This window comes from Podarcis tiliguerta (assembly GCF_965153285.1).
Source record: "Podarcis tiliguerta genome assembly, chromosome: 7".
NCBI lineage: Eukaryota > Metazoa > Chordata > Lepidosauria > Squamata > Lacertidae > Podarcis > Podarcis tiliguerta.
The window spans coordinates 37,995,659-38,012,463 of NC_139540.1; the positions used below are offsets into that span (position 1 = coordinate 37,995,659).

The following is a 16,805-nucleotide window of genomic DNA, read 5'->3' on the forward strand; positions in this document are numbered from 1 at the left end:
GAATAAAATTCATATTTAATAGTACATTCCTTTTTAACCATTTTGGTGTGTTAGATCAAATAGTTTTGCTTTATACTCTCATAATAAATTTGTGTGGGTGACTAGACTGCATAAACCATTTTTTCAGTGGCCCTCAATTCTTCATTTAAAAATCTGATTATTTGTAACACACACATACCTCCTATTAGATAATCAAACTTTTTATGTTTTTGAAACTTGCATTGGTCTATCCAGTTTAATGTGCAGTCTTGAAGCATGCGCTTTATTATATTGTATTTAGTTCTAGAGAAATTCCTTAACGGTTTATTTGAACTTACTGTTTAGTTTCATTTTTATATTCTATAAATGAACAAAGATGCTCTGTAGTATGCTGCCTACCTGAAGATGTAAAGCTAATTTTACAAATTTATAGTGGTATTAGTTCTTGTGAACTCTTAATGACCAGCTCTTTTTACATGTAGAGTTGCTGATTTCTTAGACCTGAGGTCAAAAATAAAACTATGGTTTTTCACCACCTGTTTGGGTGGCATTTTGTTAGAATATTTCTCTGACTGTTAGGGAAATACTGAAAAGCAAAGTTCTTACAATCATATTTTGGTATAGTATACAAATCTATTAGAACACGAGTTTTACTAAACATGGTTTCAGAAGATAAAAAACTGACATGGAATGGATAACTGAATATTTTTCATTTTCATATTCACAATAAGATCAACATGACAAACTTTGACTTCATTTACTGCAGAATTCATTTTTTGGGTACTATTCCATGTTGCCATGTTGACTGAAGAGAATAGTAATCAAGTAATCAAAAGTAACATTTCTCAGTAGCATAACTCATTAACTTGCTCATTTGAAATATGTTTATTATATACATGGTGCTAATTTCTGTCTCGTCATTTTTATAACACTTAAAGTCTTAATTCTAAATATTAGCACACACTCCTCAGATTGTTAATTTTATTTTGGTGACCCTTTTTTGATGCCAAATTATAACTGTGCTTTAAACATTTTTAAAATCTAATTTTGAGTTAGAATTCTAATTGTTCAAACAAGTAACCTATATTGATCCATGTGAGAAATTGCATGTGTAGCTTTTATAGCAGCATCTCTAATAGCTGAAAAGACTCATCTAACTATTCATCATAAAAAACTATTTCTCTTCAGCTGAACTGCTGGAGAAACTTGAAGATCTTTCTTAATAATGACTGGTTACTAGGTTAAAGATTAGGAACATTCATGGTGGGTAAGGGACAAGCTCCATGTTCAAAGATAGTATACCTCTGATAAACATTATTGGTTTGTCCCCAGTATCTGATTATCTTTGTTATGTCCTGTGTGCTGTGTGTGTGTGTGTGTGTGTGTGTGTGTGAGAGAGAGAGAGAGAGAGAGAGAGAGAGAGAGAGAGTACTTAAGCATATTCATGTTTGGTCTGATTCAGTCCCTGTATGTGTATGCCTGCAATGCGGGGGGTGGGGTGGGGTGGACTAGATGATCCTCAGGGCCCCTTCCAACTCTATAATTCTATGATTTACTAAAGAAATTCATGTAGTTTATGTTCTTAAAGCTCCAACTGCATGCCATTGTTTCCTGTCTTGCTTCCTGGGCCTACAGTTATTTAAAGATCAGCTGGCCTTGGACAGCAGTATATATCTCAATTATGCAGTATGTCTCAATGAGAATCTGAAAATCCATTTATCTTTAAATTCCATTTCTGTAGGTACAAAAGAAGCTTTTACAGGGGTCTAATTGGTAAAAATGGATCTTCTCAATTAGATACTTTGAAACAAGAGCTCAGAAAATTTTGTAGAAATAGCTTTGTTCCATGCATACTAAACACAGGTATAAAAATGTGGATAAACCTCATTAGCTACAAAATCTTGTCTGAAGCGACCCAGGTTAGTGTTTAAATACAGCTTGCAGAATACCATTACTAGTGTTGGTGATTGAATAAAATGTACCCAAATGTGTTGGTTTGCAAATAAAAACAAATGCTAAAATGTGAATGCTATTACACTATTAATGTGAAGATTTCATTTGTAGTGACAGAATATACTAATTCAAGTAATAAAGAGGATGGGATGCCAAATGTTGTAAACATGAGTAAACTTGCTGATATCTATAAAACATATTGATCCATAACTAAGGTTTCTAGCAGACTGGGAAACAGTGGGAAGCTTAATCAAGCTGCAAAAATTGTGTCCTAAATTTCCTTCGTTGGAGCTTTTTCTTCTTGGAACTTGAGATGTTTTGATATACAGTACAACAATAACAATTTTAAAGCATTTTGTAAACGGTGCTCTCTAGAGATTTATTTAGCCGCTTTGTAGTTTTTGCTAATGAAGCCAAAAAATTAAAGGGCAGTGAATGTAAGCACCTGAGGTCAGGATCAATTGACTGTCCTAGTTGGAGGTGTCCATACAATTTTAATATTGCATAATGAAAAGAATAGGTGTAGAAATGTTCTGTTGAAGTTATTGGTGTATATAAAGGGCAGACCTCTAACTGATAATGTCAAGGGACTAGAATGCTGCAAGTTGCTAATGGGTGTCCTGCTGCTTGATAAATACCAAGCCTGAAGTAGTAATGGCTTTCATCCCCCAAACCCTGGGGTATATTGATTCTGTGACAGTAGGTTTGACTTATTGTGATGGTAAATATGAATCTGGCTGCAAAATATTGTGTTAAAAACTCTTAAATAGACTTCGCTACCACATTTCTTTGGATGCTTATCATGATGATTGTATTCTTTGCTCGAAGGCTACTTTCCTTAGCTTGCAGTTATTTGTTTCTTATATTTATATTCTTTCTTTTCTCTGAGGAGCTCAAAGTGGTTCTCCCCCTTCCCATTTTATCCTCGCAAGAACCCAGTGAAATAGACTAGACTGAGAGACAGTGACTGGCCCAAGGACACAGTGAGCTTCATGGCTGAGTGGGAAATTGAATCCTGGGCTTCTGTATCCTAGTCCAACACTTCATGATACTGGATCTCACCCATGCTTTCTCTTGCTGCTGGGATCCCATGTGCAAGGCTTCTGCAACGCACAGTGGGCTCCCATTCTCTAAAACTTGTTTAATGAGCTTACACTTACATGACTCTTTCATATAACTGTTGCAGTATACTTAGTACCACGTATTGCTTAACCTTGCAGCAGTCATTTGAGAAGTTAATGTTTTTGCTTTGCAGATGGGAAGCTGAAACTAATAATGGCTTCCTAAGATCACAAATGATGGCTGAATAAAAATAAGAACTCGGATTCAAGTATATTAGGACATTTTTGTCTATTTGTCTAGCTTCTTAATATTCAGTGCCATAGTAACTTCTTGGTTAGGGTCTGTTGATGTGAACTGAATTGCATCCATGCAGTTAGGTTCCACATATCCAGCATGTGTGGGAAACAATTGTACAGCAGGCTTTCATTATGCATGACAAGCCACTTTTTGAAGATGCAAATGCTGTTAAAAAATAAATTGGAATGTGCAATCGATTGAACATAGTTACAGGTAGGTAGCCGTGTTGGTCTGCCGTAGGCGAAACAAAATAATAATAATAAATATTCCTTCCAGTAGCACCTTAGAGACCAACTAAGTTTGTTATTGGTATGAGCTTTCGTGTGCATGCACACTTCTTCAGATACGGTTGCATGCACACAAAAGCTCATACCAATAACAAACTTAGTTGGTCTCTAAGGTGCTACTGGAAGGAATATTCTCTTTATTATTTTGTTTCAATTGAGCATAGTTAGGGAAGTGAAACCAGTTCTTATATCACATACAGTTCAATCCTATGCATGTCTGTTCAGACTGTAACTTGTGTCTATTAGGAATATGAGATTTTAACTTAGAAACACTAGCTAAACTTTTAATTCTAGCAGGCTTTCTTGGTGCAGCAAAACAAAAATACTATCCAGTATTTTGTTGGACAGGTTCTTCATGGTTTTTGAAAATCACCAAGATTTGTAGCATTGTAGGGAGGAATTCATTCATGCATTCATTTTAGAAATCAGCTCTTTTCTGCAGCCATGAAAACTGGTGCAGCAAAACTAGAAACCTGAACTCCAGATTGTGTGTGCAGTACTCCCGAGCACACATTTCCCTTTGGATTCTAACCCAATTTATTATTTTTAGTGTATGACGCTTAATATAATTAATATGTTTAAAATATAAAGTGTAAAATCAGTCAAGGATGTTATGAGGATCTGCTCTGAATGAGAAATGAGGAACGTAAAAAATATGTGCCTGCTTAGCATTCATTTGCAATTCTTGCAGAATAAGCTTTCAGACTAAATCAATTAATGATGTACTTCTGATGTATTTCTATTAAATGTATCTAGTCACTGAGTCCTCAGTATTAAAGGGGGAAAACACCAGAATAGTGCAGTCTATCTGGCATGCTTAAAAGTTTTACATTAGTAGAGAGGAGAGGCACATTTATTTTTATACCTGAAAGAATGGGGTACAACAGTGTCTGTGGGAGGGCAAGATAATGTACTTCTGGCTTGTGCTCGGTATGCCTCTTCAGTAGATCTTTGTCTAATTCAGTTTCTGACATAAACTACCTTCCCCCGCCTTTTGGCAAGCTTTTTGGATATGCTTTATTCCTTCAATATGTTGCTTCTTAGCATGAGACTCGCCCACTGCTATTGAACTTGCTAAGACATGGAAAGAAAGATAATGCAGTATGGATGTCATGATAACATAGCTTGGTATTCATATGCATTGGCTGAATCAGTCATATAGTGATTTAGGGTTGCTCTATATTTAATCTCACATTGAGCTTTTATCTTGACTCTTACCATATATTCAGATTTCATAGGTGATCTTGAAGTTAAACCAAGTTCACTTGCTTAAGCATGTTGTCTTGGAAACTGGTTCAGTTCAGTGTGGTTTATTCCCAGATATATAGCATTGCAGCTATAGTTAATTATACCAGATTTGGTTAAAATTTCTATTATTCAGCAAAGATTTGAGTGAATCTTTTATAGAAGCATTTCTTAGGTGCTCCAATGCATTTGCAATGCTTTCCCTAGAATAAGGATGATTAATTTTACCTGAGTTGTTCTGAGAGGCAACTCTAGACTTTTTATTTAGAAAAATGTATAAACCACTTAATCAGAATGTTTTAAGTGGTGTACATAAAACAATAAATCTATCATAAATCAACAATACAAGTATTGCATTTATCTCATCTATTTTATATGATCTAGCACAGGGCTGGGGAACCTGTGGCCTTCCAGATGTTGATGGACTGCATCTGTCATCCCTTACAGTTGACCGTGCTGGGTGAGGCTGATGAGAACTGGAGTTCAACAACACCTGGAGAATAATGGATTCTCTACCCCAGATCTGGGATTCCAGTGGCCAAGTAGTACATTGAGGGTGGGTGGAAATGAACCTGGACTTGTCTTGAATTGCAAAGTGCAATACTGCTGTGGTATTTATTGCTTGAGTCAAGTGGTTGTAACTGTCATTATTTATGGAATAAGGTGTTGGAACTTCTGGTCACAGGTGAAGTGTTTCTAACAATATATACTTTGTTCCAGCTTGTCTCCCTTGATACTGTGTGATGACACAGCTCATTGTTACTTTTTTAAAAAATGGGGTTAACATGGCAAATGCATGCTGCATTGAACAATCAAGTAAATTAGTGTATATGCATATTTTTCTCCCAGTGGGGAAGAGTCTTAGTTAATGCTTTTGTTTTGCTGTGCCCAGATGGGAATGCTGATGAAAGGCTAGAAGAAGAAAGTAACAAGTAGCTTCCAGCCTGGATTATATTTTAGAATAATTTTCTCCTAGTCCCTGTCCTGTCACTTTAAGGATGCAACACGATATAGCAGCAGGTGATCCATGATCCTTCTAAAAATGATACTATCCATGGAGGAGAGGGGGTTAACTCTCTTCATCCATGCTGTTTTCCAAGTAACACCCCCCCCCCCCCGCAAAAATAGAGCAAAGCATACTATTACTTTTTTATGAAAAATAAAACCTTGGGTAATGCTGTCACATTAACATTCAACTTTAAACACCTTTTGCTGAACAGATCATTGCAATCTTTTAAAAGATGGCTTTAAAATATTTTCCATTATCTACAAAAAAGTTTTGGCATTTTTATTTACGTTTTAGTTTTAAAAAAATAAGTCTGTAGTTATGTTAGCATACAACGCTTAAGCAGAACAGTGTCCTGAAGTACTAAGCCAATATGTTCACGCAGATATTAACCTTCATTTGAAGCAGATTTGGGGCTCAAATATTGAACTTGTGGATTCTGGAATTTATGAAGAACTGTGCTTTAAAATGCACACACAGTGTTACATCCACCAGCAATCAGATTAAGTGCAACACTTAACTGAACCCTGTGACCTCTCTTGCATATTAACTGCTGTTTGGATGGAAGTATGAGAAATAACTGAATTTAAAATGGGAAGTGGTCTCCTACAAAGTGTGTACATCACAGATAGTTTCCACAATTAATATACATTTTTCAAACCTTGGACTATGCATCTTGAAAACTTAATTTCTAAATTATTTGCCTGTTCAAACGAGAATAGGACTGTATACAGTGTTGCAGCTCTGCTGGTGCAAAGGACTTCTGTGAGTATGACAGAACTGTCTCTGCCCCCTGTGAAACCTGGAAAATCAGCTGTGGGTGGTGGGGTGCACAAAGGTGGAGCAAAAATGGATGTCCCATTGTTCCACTGGCACAACTATAACCCCAAAATACTTACACAACCCTAAGTATTTGATCTCAGTAACTGTTGAAAGTGACCGTAATAGATTCATCTGTTGACTGGTTAAGATGAAGCTGTTCCAATCCAATTGGTGGACATCCCCTAATACATATAGCTGTGACATGAATACAGATGTATGTTGGCGACAAATTGTGTAATGAAAACAGCTGACATGCATTTTGTGCTTTATTTAAAGTAGTAAATGCCCAACTCCTTTTCCTCTTCTAAATAAATTCTTTAATTTTTCCAGAAACATTAACAATGCAACTTCTAAAATTCATTCCATAGATACTAATAGTAAAATAACACTTTATAGGTGATAGCATTTTGACCAGTGCTTTTCAGTCCTTTATATGTTAAATGCTTGTACTTCTATTTGGCTTATTGACCTCAAACATGCTGCTTATGTCCAAGAAAGGTTGACATTCGGTTCCCATTGAAATTGGAGGCAAAATTCCAAATGATGATAATGGAAGAGGAGTGTTCTCTTTATGCCTGAATTCCAGGAATGTGTTCTAAGGCTGAACTCCATGCCAGTGAAGAGAGGGTGAGAGCGATGGGGAATATGACCATTGAAGAAACACACTTCCGAAAGCTTATTTGAACATGCAGTACTTATCTCATGGTTATTTCAGTATTAGACCATGTACTTTATGATCCCTTGAGTGCACAGCTTTCATCTCTGCAAAGTGTTCAGAGACAGAATAGCATTAAGGTGAACCTACACACCACTTTCCCTGATCCCAGTGGTGCAGCACTTTGATATGATGCTTGGGGGAAGGTGCAACAACTACTCTTCCTCCATTTCCTAATTAAATTTATTATTTTATTCCTAATTAGTTGTAAGAAATTTTTAAAGCTTTTTCCAATAGGTTTTCTTCTTTTGTATCTTATATATGTTGCTTCTTTTTGAAGACATTTTTTTTTATATCTCCATATCCCATTATCTTACTGTAACTTATCCAAAAACTGCAAATAGCTTGGGGTTCTGGAAACCTTCCATCTTAGAACACTTTTTTGACATTGTATTAATATACGCAATATGTCTTGAGTTATTTTTGGGTAATAAACTCAATAATTCTAATTTCCATGTTGACGGACAGTATGGTAGCCCCAAGTTTCCCTTGTTTATTTAGATGACTGGGTGTGAAATATATTAAAACTCTACGATTCAGCAGATTTTTGAGAGAGAGACTCAACTAAGTCCCTATATATGGCAGAGTTCATAAACCGAGGGTAAGAGTCTCTGAGCATTAACATATAAATCTGGAGTTGTGCTTCATCAAAACTATGTTCCGATGGTTCCAGCATATTCCGGTTGATAAGTTCCCTTACTCTGGAATCCAGGCTGACCTGTAAATAAAGAAAACAGTTGCTAAGAGCAGTTGTTAATCTTCTCTATCGAAAATTGAGGAAAAGAGTTAATGTGACCGTAGTGGAACTGAAACCTATGTAGGCATTCTGTTACAGAACTAATGAAAGTAAAAATAATGATAAAAATAGGCCTCTCTGGGTGGCTCCCAACAAAAAACAGTAAAAATACAATATAACATCACACACTAAAAACTTCCCAGGCAGGACTGCCTTCAGATGTTTAAGTATAATCTATTGGCTATATATAGGCACCTATCAGAGACTAGAAGAGCCTCCTACCTACAGTCAGACACCCTCGTATGTTCAAAGTGCTTCAGCCAGACTAATTTTGGAATGCCAGACTAATTATATTCCTTGGCAGTTTAAGATTTTAGACCTACAACTCACAAAGTTTAAAATGTCACATTTTACCCCTCACTTTAATTTTACTCCTTTCATCTCAGAAGACCACCTTTTGTCCCTGAAAGAGCCCCCCAAAATTTTCAGCAAACTGAAAAACTTGTTATAAAATAAGAATAGAACAGCTGTTTTTTAAAAAAAACTAACCAGTTGTTGTTTTTTTTAAAAAAAACACACACACTGTACTAGCTACATACCTGAATGGAAACATCTTGAAATATCAATTAGATTTTTCTATTTAGATTGTTGGCTTAGTCCTTTTGAAATCGGGTATACTACAAAATAGTGTGAAAAGGGTTACAAACCTCTTTGGGAGAAAGAATGGAAATATAATCTTCATATATTAGTCTTGCTTTCTCTTGAATGATATCCTTGTTGGATTCCTGCTTTAGATCTTCGCAGGCCAACCAGAAAAGCATATTTTCTTCGCTGAATTCTGTCCGAAGGAACTCCCTGAAAGCGTTTCTACCTGCTGGCGTTCTCATCAATTTGTCAAAGGACTGGCTCCAGGCACTCACTTCTTCAAGAGTTGGAGTTGAGCTGTAATATGAATAAAAAATAGAGACTGAGCATTACCAAGTTAACAGTACAAGAGGAGAACATTAGTGGGTGATAATTTTATAGAAATAGGGAGATTAAATGCATGTTATGGCATGCTGCAATATCAGCCTTACTTTTCCAAGTGCTGAGGAGAAAATATTGCTGTTGCCCTACAGCTAACTGAAAATCCAATAAAGTGGAGGAACAAAAATTTCACCACTCGGCTAAAGATGCAGACGACTGATTTGCCAATTAAAAATATACCGTGTGGCAAGTTACTATTTGAGTAGATGACTTGCTAAATTCATCTTATGCATGCCAGCAGCAGTGTTAATTATTGGACAGAACAATGCCATGGACTGCTACAGGTGTGCCTCACCTCTTGTGTGTGGGCTGAATAATGAGGCAAATTGGGGTGATTTGGGAGGGTCTTTCCTCGCCCTGAGTTAAATGTCAGTAATCCCTCATGAGCAGATCAGAGTGCCCACAAAGTCTCATATCACTCTTATATACGGCTCTTATGTGTCCCTATATAACATCTCTTATGTGGTCTTCTATAATATCTATGTTTCTCTATGTCCAGGGGCTTTTCAAGAAGTGAGGCTATCCAAAATGCTGCCTGAAGAGCACTGAAGAGCTCTGGATTGTTTTCTGTTAAAACAGGTTTTTTTCTGTTACAATACATTTTTAAGGAATAAGCATTATTTTAAGTTTTTAAAAACGCTTAAGTTGTTCTGCTTAAACAACATAAATGACAACCGAGAGTTCTTCGCCTATTGGAGACCTATAAAAGCTTTTAAAGCCTATTGGAGAACACAAATAACATCCCGAAAGAAGCTGGAGTGAAGCTGCAAAGTGTTAAAAGATGTACTAATAGGAAGACAAACCATTCAGCCACCACTTAATTAAGGTAAAGTAATAGACAAGCCCCTGTTCTCCACATAAGGGATTATGGAGGAAAATTAATCCTTTTTACTTCCCCCATACAAATCTCCTGGACCTTATCTGCAAATTGGTGGGTCTGAACTACTCTGGCAAGGCTCCTGTGCCTGAAACATTTTATCCACTTTGGTCAAAACAGGGAAAAGTTATCATTTTTATTCTACCCATTATAATAAATGGGGAAACACAGAGGGATGTCTCCAACTAAATTTTGTTCACAGTAGACTCTGTTTTTGATTGAAAAGAATTGAAAAGAATGGGCTTAAGTTAGACATTTCCATTAATTTCAGGGGGTTTACTTGGAGTATGACTGACATTTGATACACCCAGAACTTTGTTTTAAACAGAGCAGCTCAGAATTCAAATTACAGAGTTACTTGCAAACAGATAAGGTTTCCTAAAACTGCAGATATAAGGCATACATTGCGACTTGTGCACATCCCTATAACCTGTCATGTATTTCCAGGGCATATATCTGCCATGTTTTAAATTGTTAGGAAATATGACAATGGCGACTGACTTCTCTTAAGATTTTATGGAAAAATAAAGGGGCAGATAAAAAAAAAAAAGATGCTAGTATTAGCCTTCCCTGTTTCTGCAAATAGGCAAATGATCACCAGAGTTGCATGGACATGCGTTCTGTGCAAGTAGCTATGTTTGTGGCAGCCTCCTCCAGTTGTAGGAGTCTAAGGCTGCATACATATCAGGCATTTCCATCACCACCACCCCAAGAATCCTGGGAACTGTAGTTTATCCCTTACAGAGCTTCCCAGCACCCTTAAGAAATTGCAGTTCCCAGGACTGTTCCATGTGTGTGGATGCACACGCTTTAAATGCATGTTGCTTATGCAGCCTAGATGGATAGACACAAGTGTAGAAACAAAAATTAGTCTTCTGTGTTGATTTGTTACCCAGCTGCTTCTTACCTTTCTTCACAGTTTGGAATAGCGTCTGTTCTGAGTTCATGGGATGCTGCTCTTTCATCTTGATTCCTAACAGTAAGACTGCAAGGCAACAAGCATAGTTTAATCAAGTGGAAATAAAGAAGTTTGCTGAAGCTTTGAATTTGTTCCTCTCATTTTCAAACCTGAACATATGTTCAAAGAAGTTCGCCCCAGTACAGTGGTACCTTGGTTTACAACCATAATCCGTTCCGGAGGTCCGTTTGTAAACCAAAACAGGTTGTAATCCAGTGGGGCCTCCAAAATTTTTTTGTTCATAATCCAAAAAAATGGGTTGTAATCCAAAAAAAGGTTGCAAACCGGGACACACACTTCTGGGTTTGCTGTGTTTGTAATCCAAAATGTATGCAAACCAAGACGTATGCAAACCAAGGCTCTGTATAACCAATTGTTCTGTATAAGAACAATGCACTCCTACACCAAAATATTTCTCTTGAATTGTGTATATTGAATAGGACATTTCACAGCAGAATTTAGCTCTATGACCTTGTCTGTCTTATCTGGAAAATGTGGGGAAAGCAAAGCTCTTCTGGTGCATGAAGCTGCTTCTCGGAAAACATAGTATGAAATAGTGTACCAAGTGTGGTACACTAACCTAAAAAATCTTTAGCACACCTGAAAACACCTAATGCCACAATTGCTTCCTGTCTTGTGTCTTCTTTCTTGTGATTTTGAAAGCAGAACAAAAACCCAACTTTATCCTGCTCCATATTTATATATATATATATATATATATATATATATATATATATATATATATAATTTTTATTTGATTTTATAAGTATAAAATTATAACAATACAGCCATAGACATTCACATTCACATTTAAAGATTCCTCCAAATCTCTGGACTTCCCACCTTCCCCTCTGTGGGTCCTATTATTGGCCTTTTCTACTGCATCTTTTTCAATAACCCATATTTTATACAACCCCATTATCTCCGTAGTACTTACTACATTACAACTGTTATTGCATATACTCCTTTTTTAAAAAAATAATAATCTGCTGAATGGTGAACCATTGGCTGCCCTGCTGCCTTTTGTTTGATTGCATTTAATTGCATTGTTACATTGTTTGTCTAAACATTATATATAAAAGACATCCTGGGAATGGAAATACTGAAGGGTGGGATACAAATGAAAGAAAATTGTTCAACAAGACTATCTGTACCACCACTAACAAAGCTTATCTGGACAAAAATAAATTCTATGCAAAACAGTGTAGGAGACCATGTTCCTTCTCTGCTTTTGTATTTCTCATGCTTCTCAAAAAGACAGCTGTGGCCTTTTAATTTTAAGCCACCTAAGAGAGACCATTCACCATAATTGCTTGGCTAAAAGTATAATTGATCCTGAATTGCTGATGAAAAGATGGAGCATAAGTTATGACTTCAGCCAACAAAAGCCCATCTGGTGACTGTTCTTTCTCCTAAGTTTCTCTAAAATGGTTAATTCCAACCCCACAAGAGCTTTCAGTATTGGAGATTTTGTAACTTGGGGTACTATTTCTGTTCCTATTCATATTTTTCTTTTTCTTTGCAGCCCATTCAGGTTATTTGAGGAAATCCTTTCTATAAACAAGGATTATAAATAGAGCCTTGAATCGCCGTTTTTCACATTTCTCCTAACTTGAAAACAGTAATTTTGAAGAAGTATATAATTTTGATGGTAGAGCGAGCTTTTTATTTTTTTTTTTATAAATTTTTTTATTGCGTTTCTTTCCATAATTTTATAGGTTTATAAACAAATAAAGTAGTTACAAGAAACAAATTTTCTCTTTTTTAACAACAAAAACAAAATAAAACTTGGACTTCCCCACCCCTTCCGATTCTGCGTTCTTTGCATTAACAATGTCAGCATTTTGTTACCTTATTTCATACCTTGTTGTAACTTTCGAATGTTATGTATCCAAATACAATATATTATATCTCAATTTCAATACCTTTAAAATAAACATAACATATTCAATTTAAATTGTCTCCTTTTCTCTTTTGTCACTAATTTTACCATTTACTTAATCATATTCGCAGAAGCTTAACGTTTCCTAATCATGCACTTTCTTAGGATTCATACAGCTTATAATATTTTTTCAGATAATCTTTAAATTTTCCCCAGTCCTCCTCAATTGTTTCTTTATCCAAATCTCGGATTCTGCCGGTCAGTTCAGCTATCTCCATGTAGTCCATCAACTGCGTCTGCCAGTCCTCCAGCGTGGGCAAATCTTGTGTCTTCCAACTCTTTGCAATGAGTATTCTTGCTGCTGTGCTAGCGTACATAAACAAAGTTCTATCTTTCTTTGACATTTTCTGGTCCACCATGCCCAACAGGAAGGCCTCTGGTTTCTTAGGAAAGGTATACCTAAATACCTTTTTCAATTCATTATAAATCATTTCCCAGAAGGCCTTCACTTTTGGGCAGGTCCACCAGAGATGGAAGAAAGTCCCCTCTGCTTCCTTACACTTCCAACATTTGTTGTCAGACAGGTGATGCATCTTGGCTAGCCTGACTGGGGTCATGTACCACCGGTATATCATTTTCATAATGTTTTCCTTCAAGGCACTAGATGCCGTGAATTTCATTCCGGTGTTCCATACCCTTTCCCAGTCTTCAAACATAATATTATGTCCAACATCCTGTGCCCATTTTATCATAGCAGATTTAACTGTCTCATCCTGTGTGTTCCACATAAGCAGCAAGTTATACATTCTAGATAAAATCTTGGTCTTTGGTTCTAACAATTCTGTCTCTAGTTTCGATTTCCCCTCCTGGAAACCAACCTTTTTATCCATTTTAAAAACCTCTTGAATTTGAGCATAATGTAACCAATCTCGCACCTTGTTTTTTAATTTGTCCTGGCTCTGCAACTTCCAACCGTCTCCAATTTTTTCAATTAATTCCCAATATTTCGGCCAATAGGCCTCCATATTGGGTCTTTTTCGAGCTTTGGCCTCCACCGGTGATAGCCACCTCGGTGTTTTACTCTCTAATAAGTCTTTATATTTCATCCAGACTGCAAAAATCGCTTTTCTGACAATATGGCTTTTAAACAATTTGTGAACTTTAACCTTGTCATACCATAGATATGCATGCCAACCAAATGCATTATCAAAACCTTCCAGATCTAGGACGTCGGTGTTTTCTAGCAAAAACCAATCTTTCAGCCAGCAGAAGGCTGCAGCTTCATAGTACAACCTCAAATCCGGCAGGGCAAACCCCCCTCTTTCTTTTGAATCAGTTAATATTTTATACTTTATTCGGGGCTTTTTGCCCTGCCAGACAAACTTAGATATATCCTTCTGCCATTTTCCAAAACATTCCTCTCTGTCCACGATCTGTAGGGTTTGAAACAAGAATAACATTTTCGGCAATACATTCATTTTAATTGCTGCAATCCTTCCCAACAAGGAAAGTTTCAATCTTGACCAAATTTCTAAATCCTTCTTTACTTCCAACCAGCATTTTTCATAATTGTCCTTAAATAAATTCAAATTTTTGGAAGACAAATAGATCCCTAGGTATTTCACTTTCTTTACCACATTTAATTCTGTTTCTCTCTGAAACCCCTCTGTTTCTGTAAGTGTCAAATTCTTGGTCAAAACCTTGGTTTTTTGTTTGTTCAACTTAAACCCCGCCACCTGACCAAACTCAGATATAAGTTCAAGAACTCTTTTTGTACTGGATTCTGGCTCCTGCAATGTCAAAACTAGGTCATCTGCAAAAGCTTTAAGTTTATATTGTTTCACTCCGACCTCTATCCCTTGTACCAGCCGGTCCTCCCTTATCATGTTCAATAGCACCTCCAGGACTGAAATGAATAAAAGAGGGGATAGAGGGCACCCTTGTCGTGTCCCTTTTTCAATTTTGAACTCCTCCGTCACCACATTGTTCACTATTAATTTGGCCTTTTGCTCTGAATAAATTGCTCGTAACCCATTTTCAAACCCCCGCCCCACTCCCATCCCTTCCAAGTTTTTCTTCATGAACATCCAAGATATATTGTCAAATGCTTTCTCCGCATCAACAAAAATTAACACCGCCCTTGTGTTCCTGTTAGTTTGTAAAAGTTCCAAAATATCGATGATGTTTCTGGTATTCTCATATAAATGTCTACCAGGGAGAAAGCCTGCTTGGTCTTTGTGAATTACTTCAATTAAAACTTTTTTAAGTCTACTTGCCAAAATGTCTGCAAATATTTTGTAATCCACATTCAGGAGTGAGATGGGGCGGTAGTTCTTGAGTTGAGTCTTTTCAGATTCTATCTTAGGTATCAATGTGATGAACGCTTCTTTCCACGTTTCTGGTGCCCTCTTCCCATCCATGATCTGGTTGCATACCTCCAACAAGGGTTGTGTTAAATAGTCTTTCAAAGTCTTGTAGTATTTGGAGGTAAGCCCATCCGGGCCTGGAGATTTGCCTAGTTGCATGTTCTGAATGGCACTTTCAATTTCCTGGGTGGTTATTGTAGAGTTCAAGATTGATCTTTTATCTTGAGTTATTTTTGATAGTCCATTTGTCTTTAAAAAATGATCTATCTCTGATTCTTTCTGAGGCCCCTGTACATAAAGTTCTTTAAAATATCTGTGGAAGCACTTCCTAATTTCCTCTGGTTTCTGCACCGTTCTTCCTTCAATCTCTAGATTTGTAACTGTATTCAACTTTTGTCTTTTTTTCAGCTGCCAAGCTAGCAGCTTTCCACATTTATTTGCTGATTCAAAGGATCTTTGCTTCATCTGTTTTATTTTCCATTCAATCTCCTGATTAATCAATTTTGAATATTCTGCTTGATGGAATTTAATTTCTCTCAACAGATCCTTTGACTTTGGTTTAGTTCTCAATTTTTTCTCTCCTTGATGTATTTTCTCCAGTATTTTATCTTTCTTTCCATTCCAGAGCTTCTTCTTAATTGTATTCTGTTGTATCAGAAACCCCCTCATGACAGCTTTGCTTGCGTCCCAGATCGTTCTTTTTTCTACTGTAGTATTCAAATTTATCTCAAAATAGTCCTTTAATGTTTTTTGGGCCTTTTTCACAATCTCTTGATCTCTTAAAAGAGTGTCATTCATTCTCCATCTGAAGGAACCGGTTTGAGTAAGTCTGAGATCTAATTTCAGAGCGTTGTGGTCGGAGCATGTTTTTGGGCAGATTTCCACCTTTTTAGTCTTGGGTGCCAGCCCCCTGGAGGTCCAGATTTGGTCGATCCTTGACCAGGACAGGTGGGCCTCAGAGAAGAAAGTTCCTTCTTTACCTAGGGGGTTCTTTGTCCTCCATATATCAATCAAATCCAGATTGTCAGTCATTTCAAAAAAAGTTTTAGGCAGTCTGCCGTCTGATGTTAGATTTTGGTTATAAGACTTATCCATATGTGTAGACACCACTCCATTCATGTCTCCCATCATTATGATGTTAGCATAGTCCAGATAGTCCAGCAGCGTCTCATGCAGCTTCTTGAAAAATTCTGATTTCCCGTCGTTTGGAGCATAAATTCCTAGTATCAATATTTTTTCTCCTTGGGTCTGGATTTCAATTGCCAGAATTCTTCCATATTCATCTTTGAATAAAAATTTAGGTATCAGGCTCTCCTTAGCATAAATCACCACTCCTCTTTTCTTTACCTTGTCTGAGGAAATAAACTCTTGGCCTAGTCTTTTGTTGACCAAAACTTTCCTGTGGAGCCTGGTCACATGGGTTTCTTGTAAACAAATAATATCCAATTGTTCTTTCTTCAATATATGAAACAGTTTCCTTCTTTTCTCCGGGGAATTTCCGCCATTTATATTCCAACTGAGTAGCTGCAGAGACATCCTGAACTATTCTGTTACACCTAGAGCGGTGTATCTTCTTTTTCCTCTAATTCCGAGG

General features: G+C 36.7%; 1 protein-coding gene across 7 annotated transcripts in view; it reads right to left on the reverse strand.

Moving 5' to 3' along the window:
* Positions 1–7,786: 7,786 nt before the first annotated feature.
* RGS20 (regulator of G protein signaling 20) overlaps positions 7,787–16,805 on the reverse strand; it is a 51,227-nt gene continuing 42,208 nt past the window's right edge. For all 7 annotated transcript variants that reach the window (XM_083451373.1, XM_083451378.1, XM_083451372.1 and 4 more), the window contains 3 exons: positions 10,913–10,990; positions 8,810–9,044; positions 7,787–8,084 (listed from right to left, as the gene is read on the reverse strand). In XM_083451373.1, the coding sequence (XP_083307499.1) occupies positions 7,896–8,084; positions 8,810–9,044; positions 10,913–10,990 (502 nt within the window). In that variant the 3' untranslated portion in view covers positions 7,787–7,895. The remainder of the gene's footprint in view (positions 8,085–8,809; positions 9,045–10,912; positions 10,991–16,805) is intronic.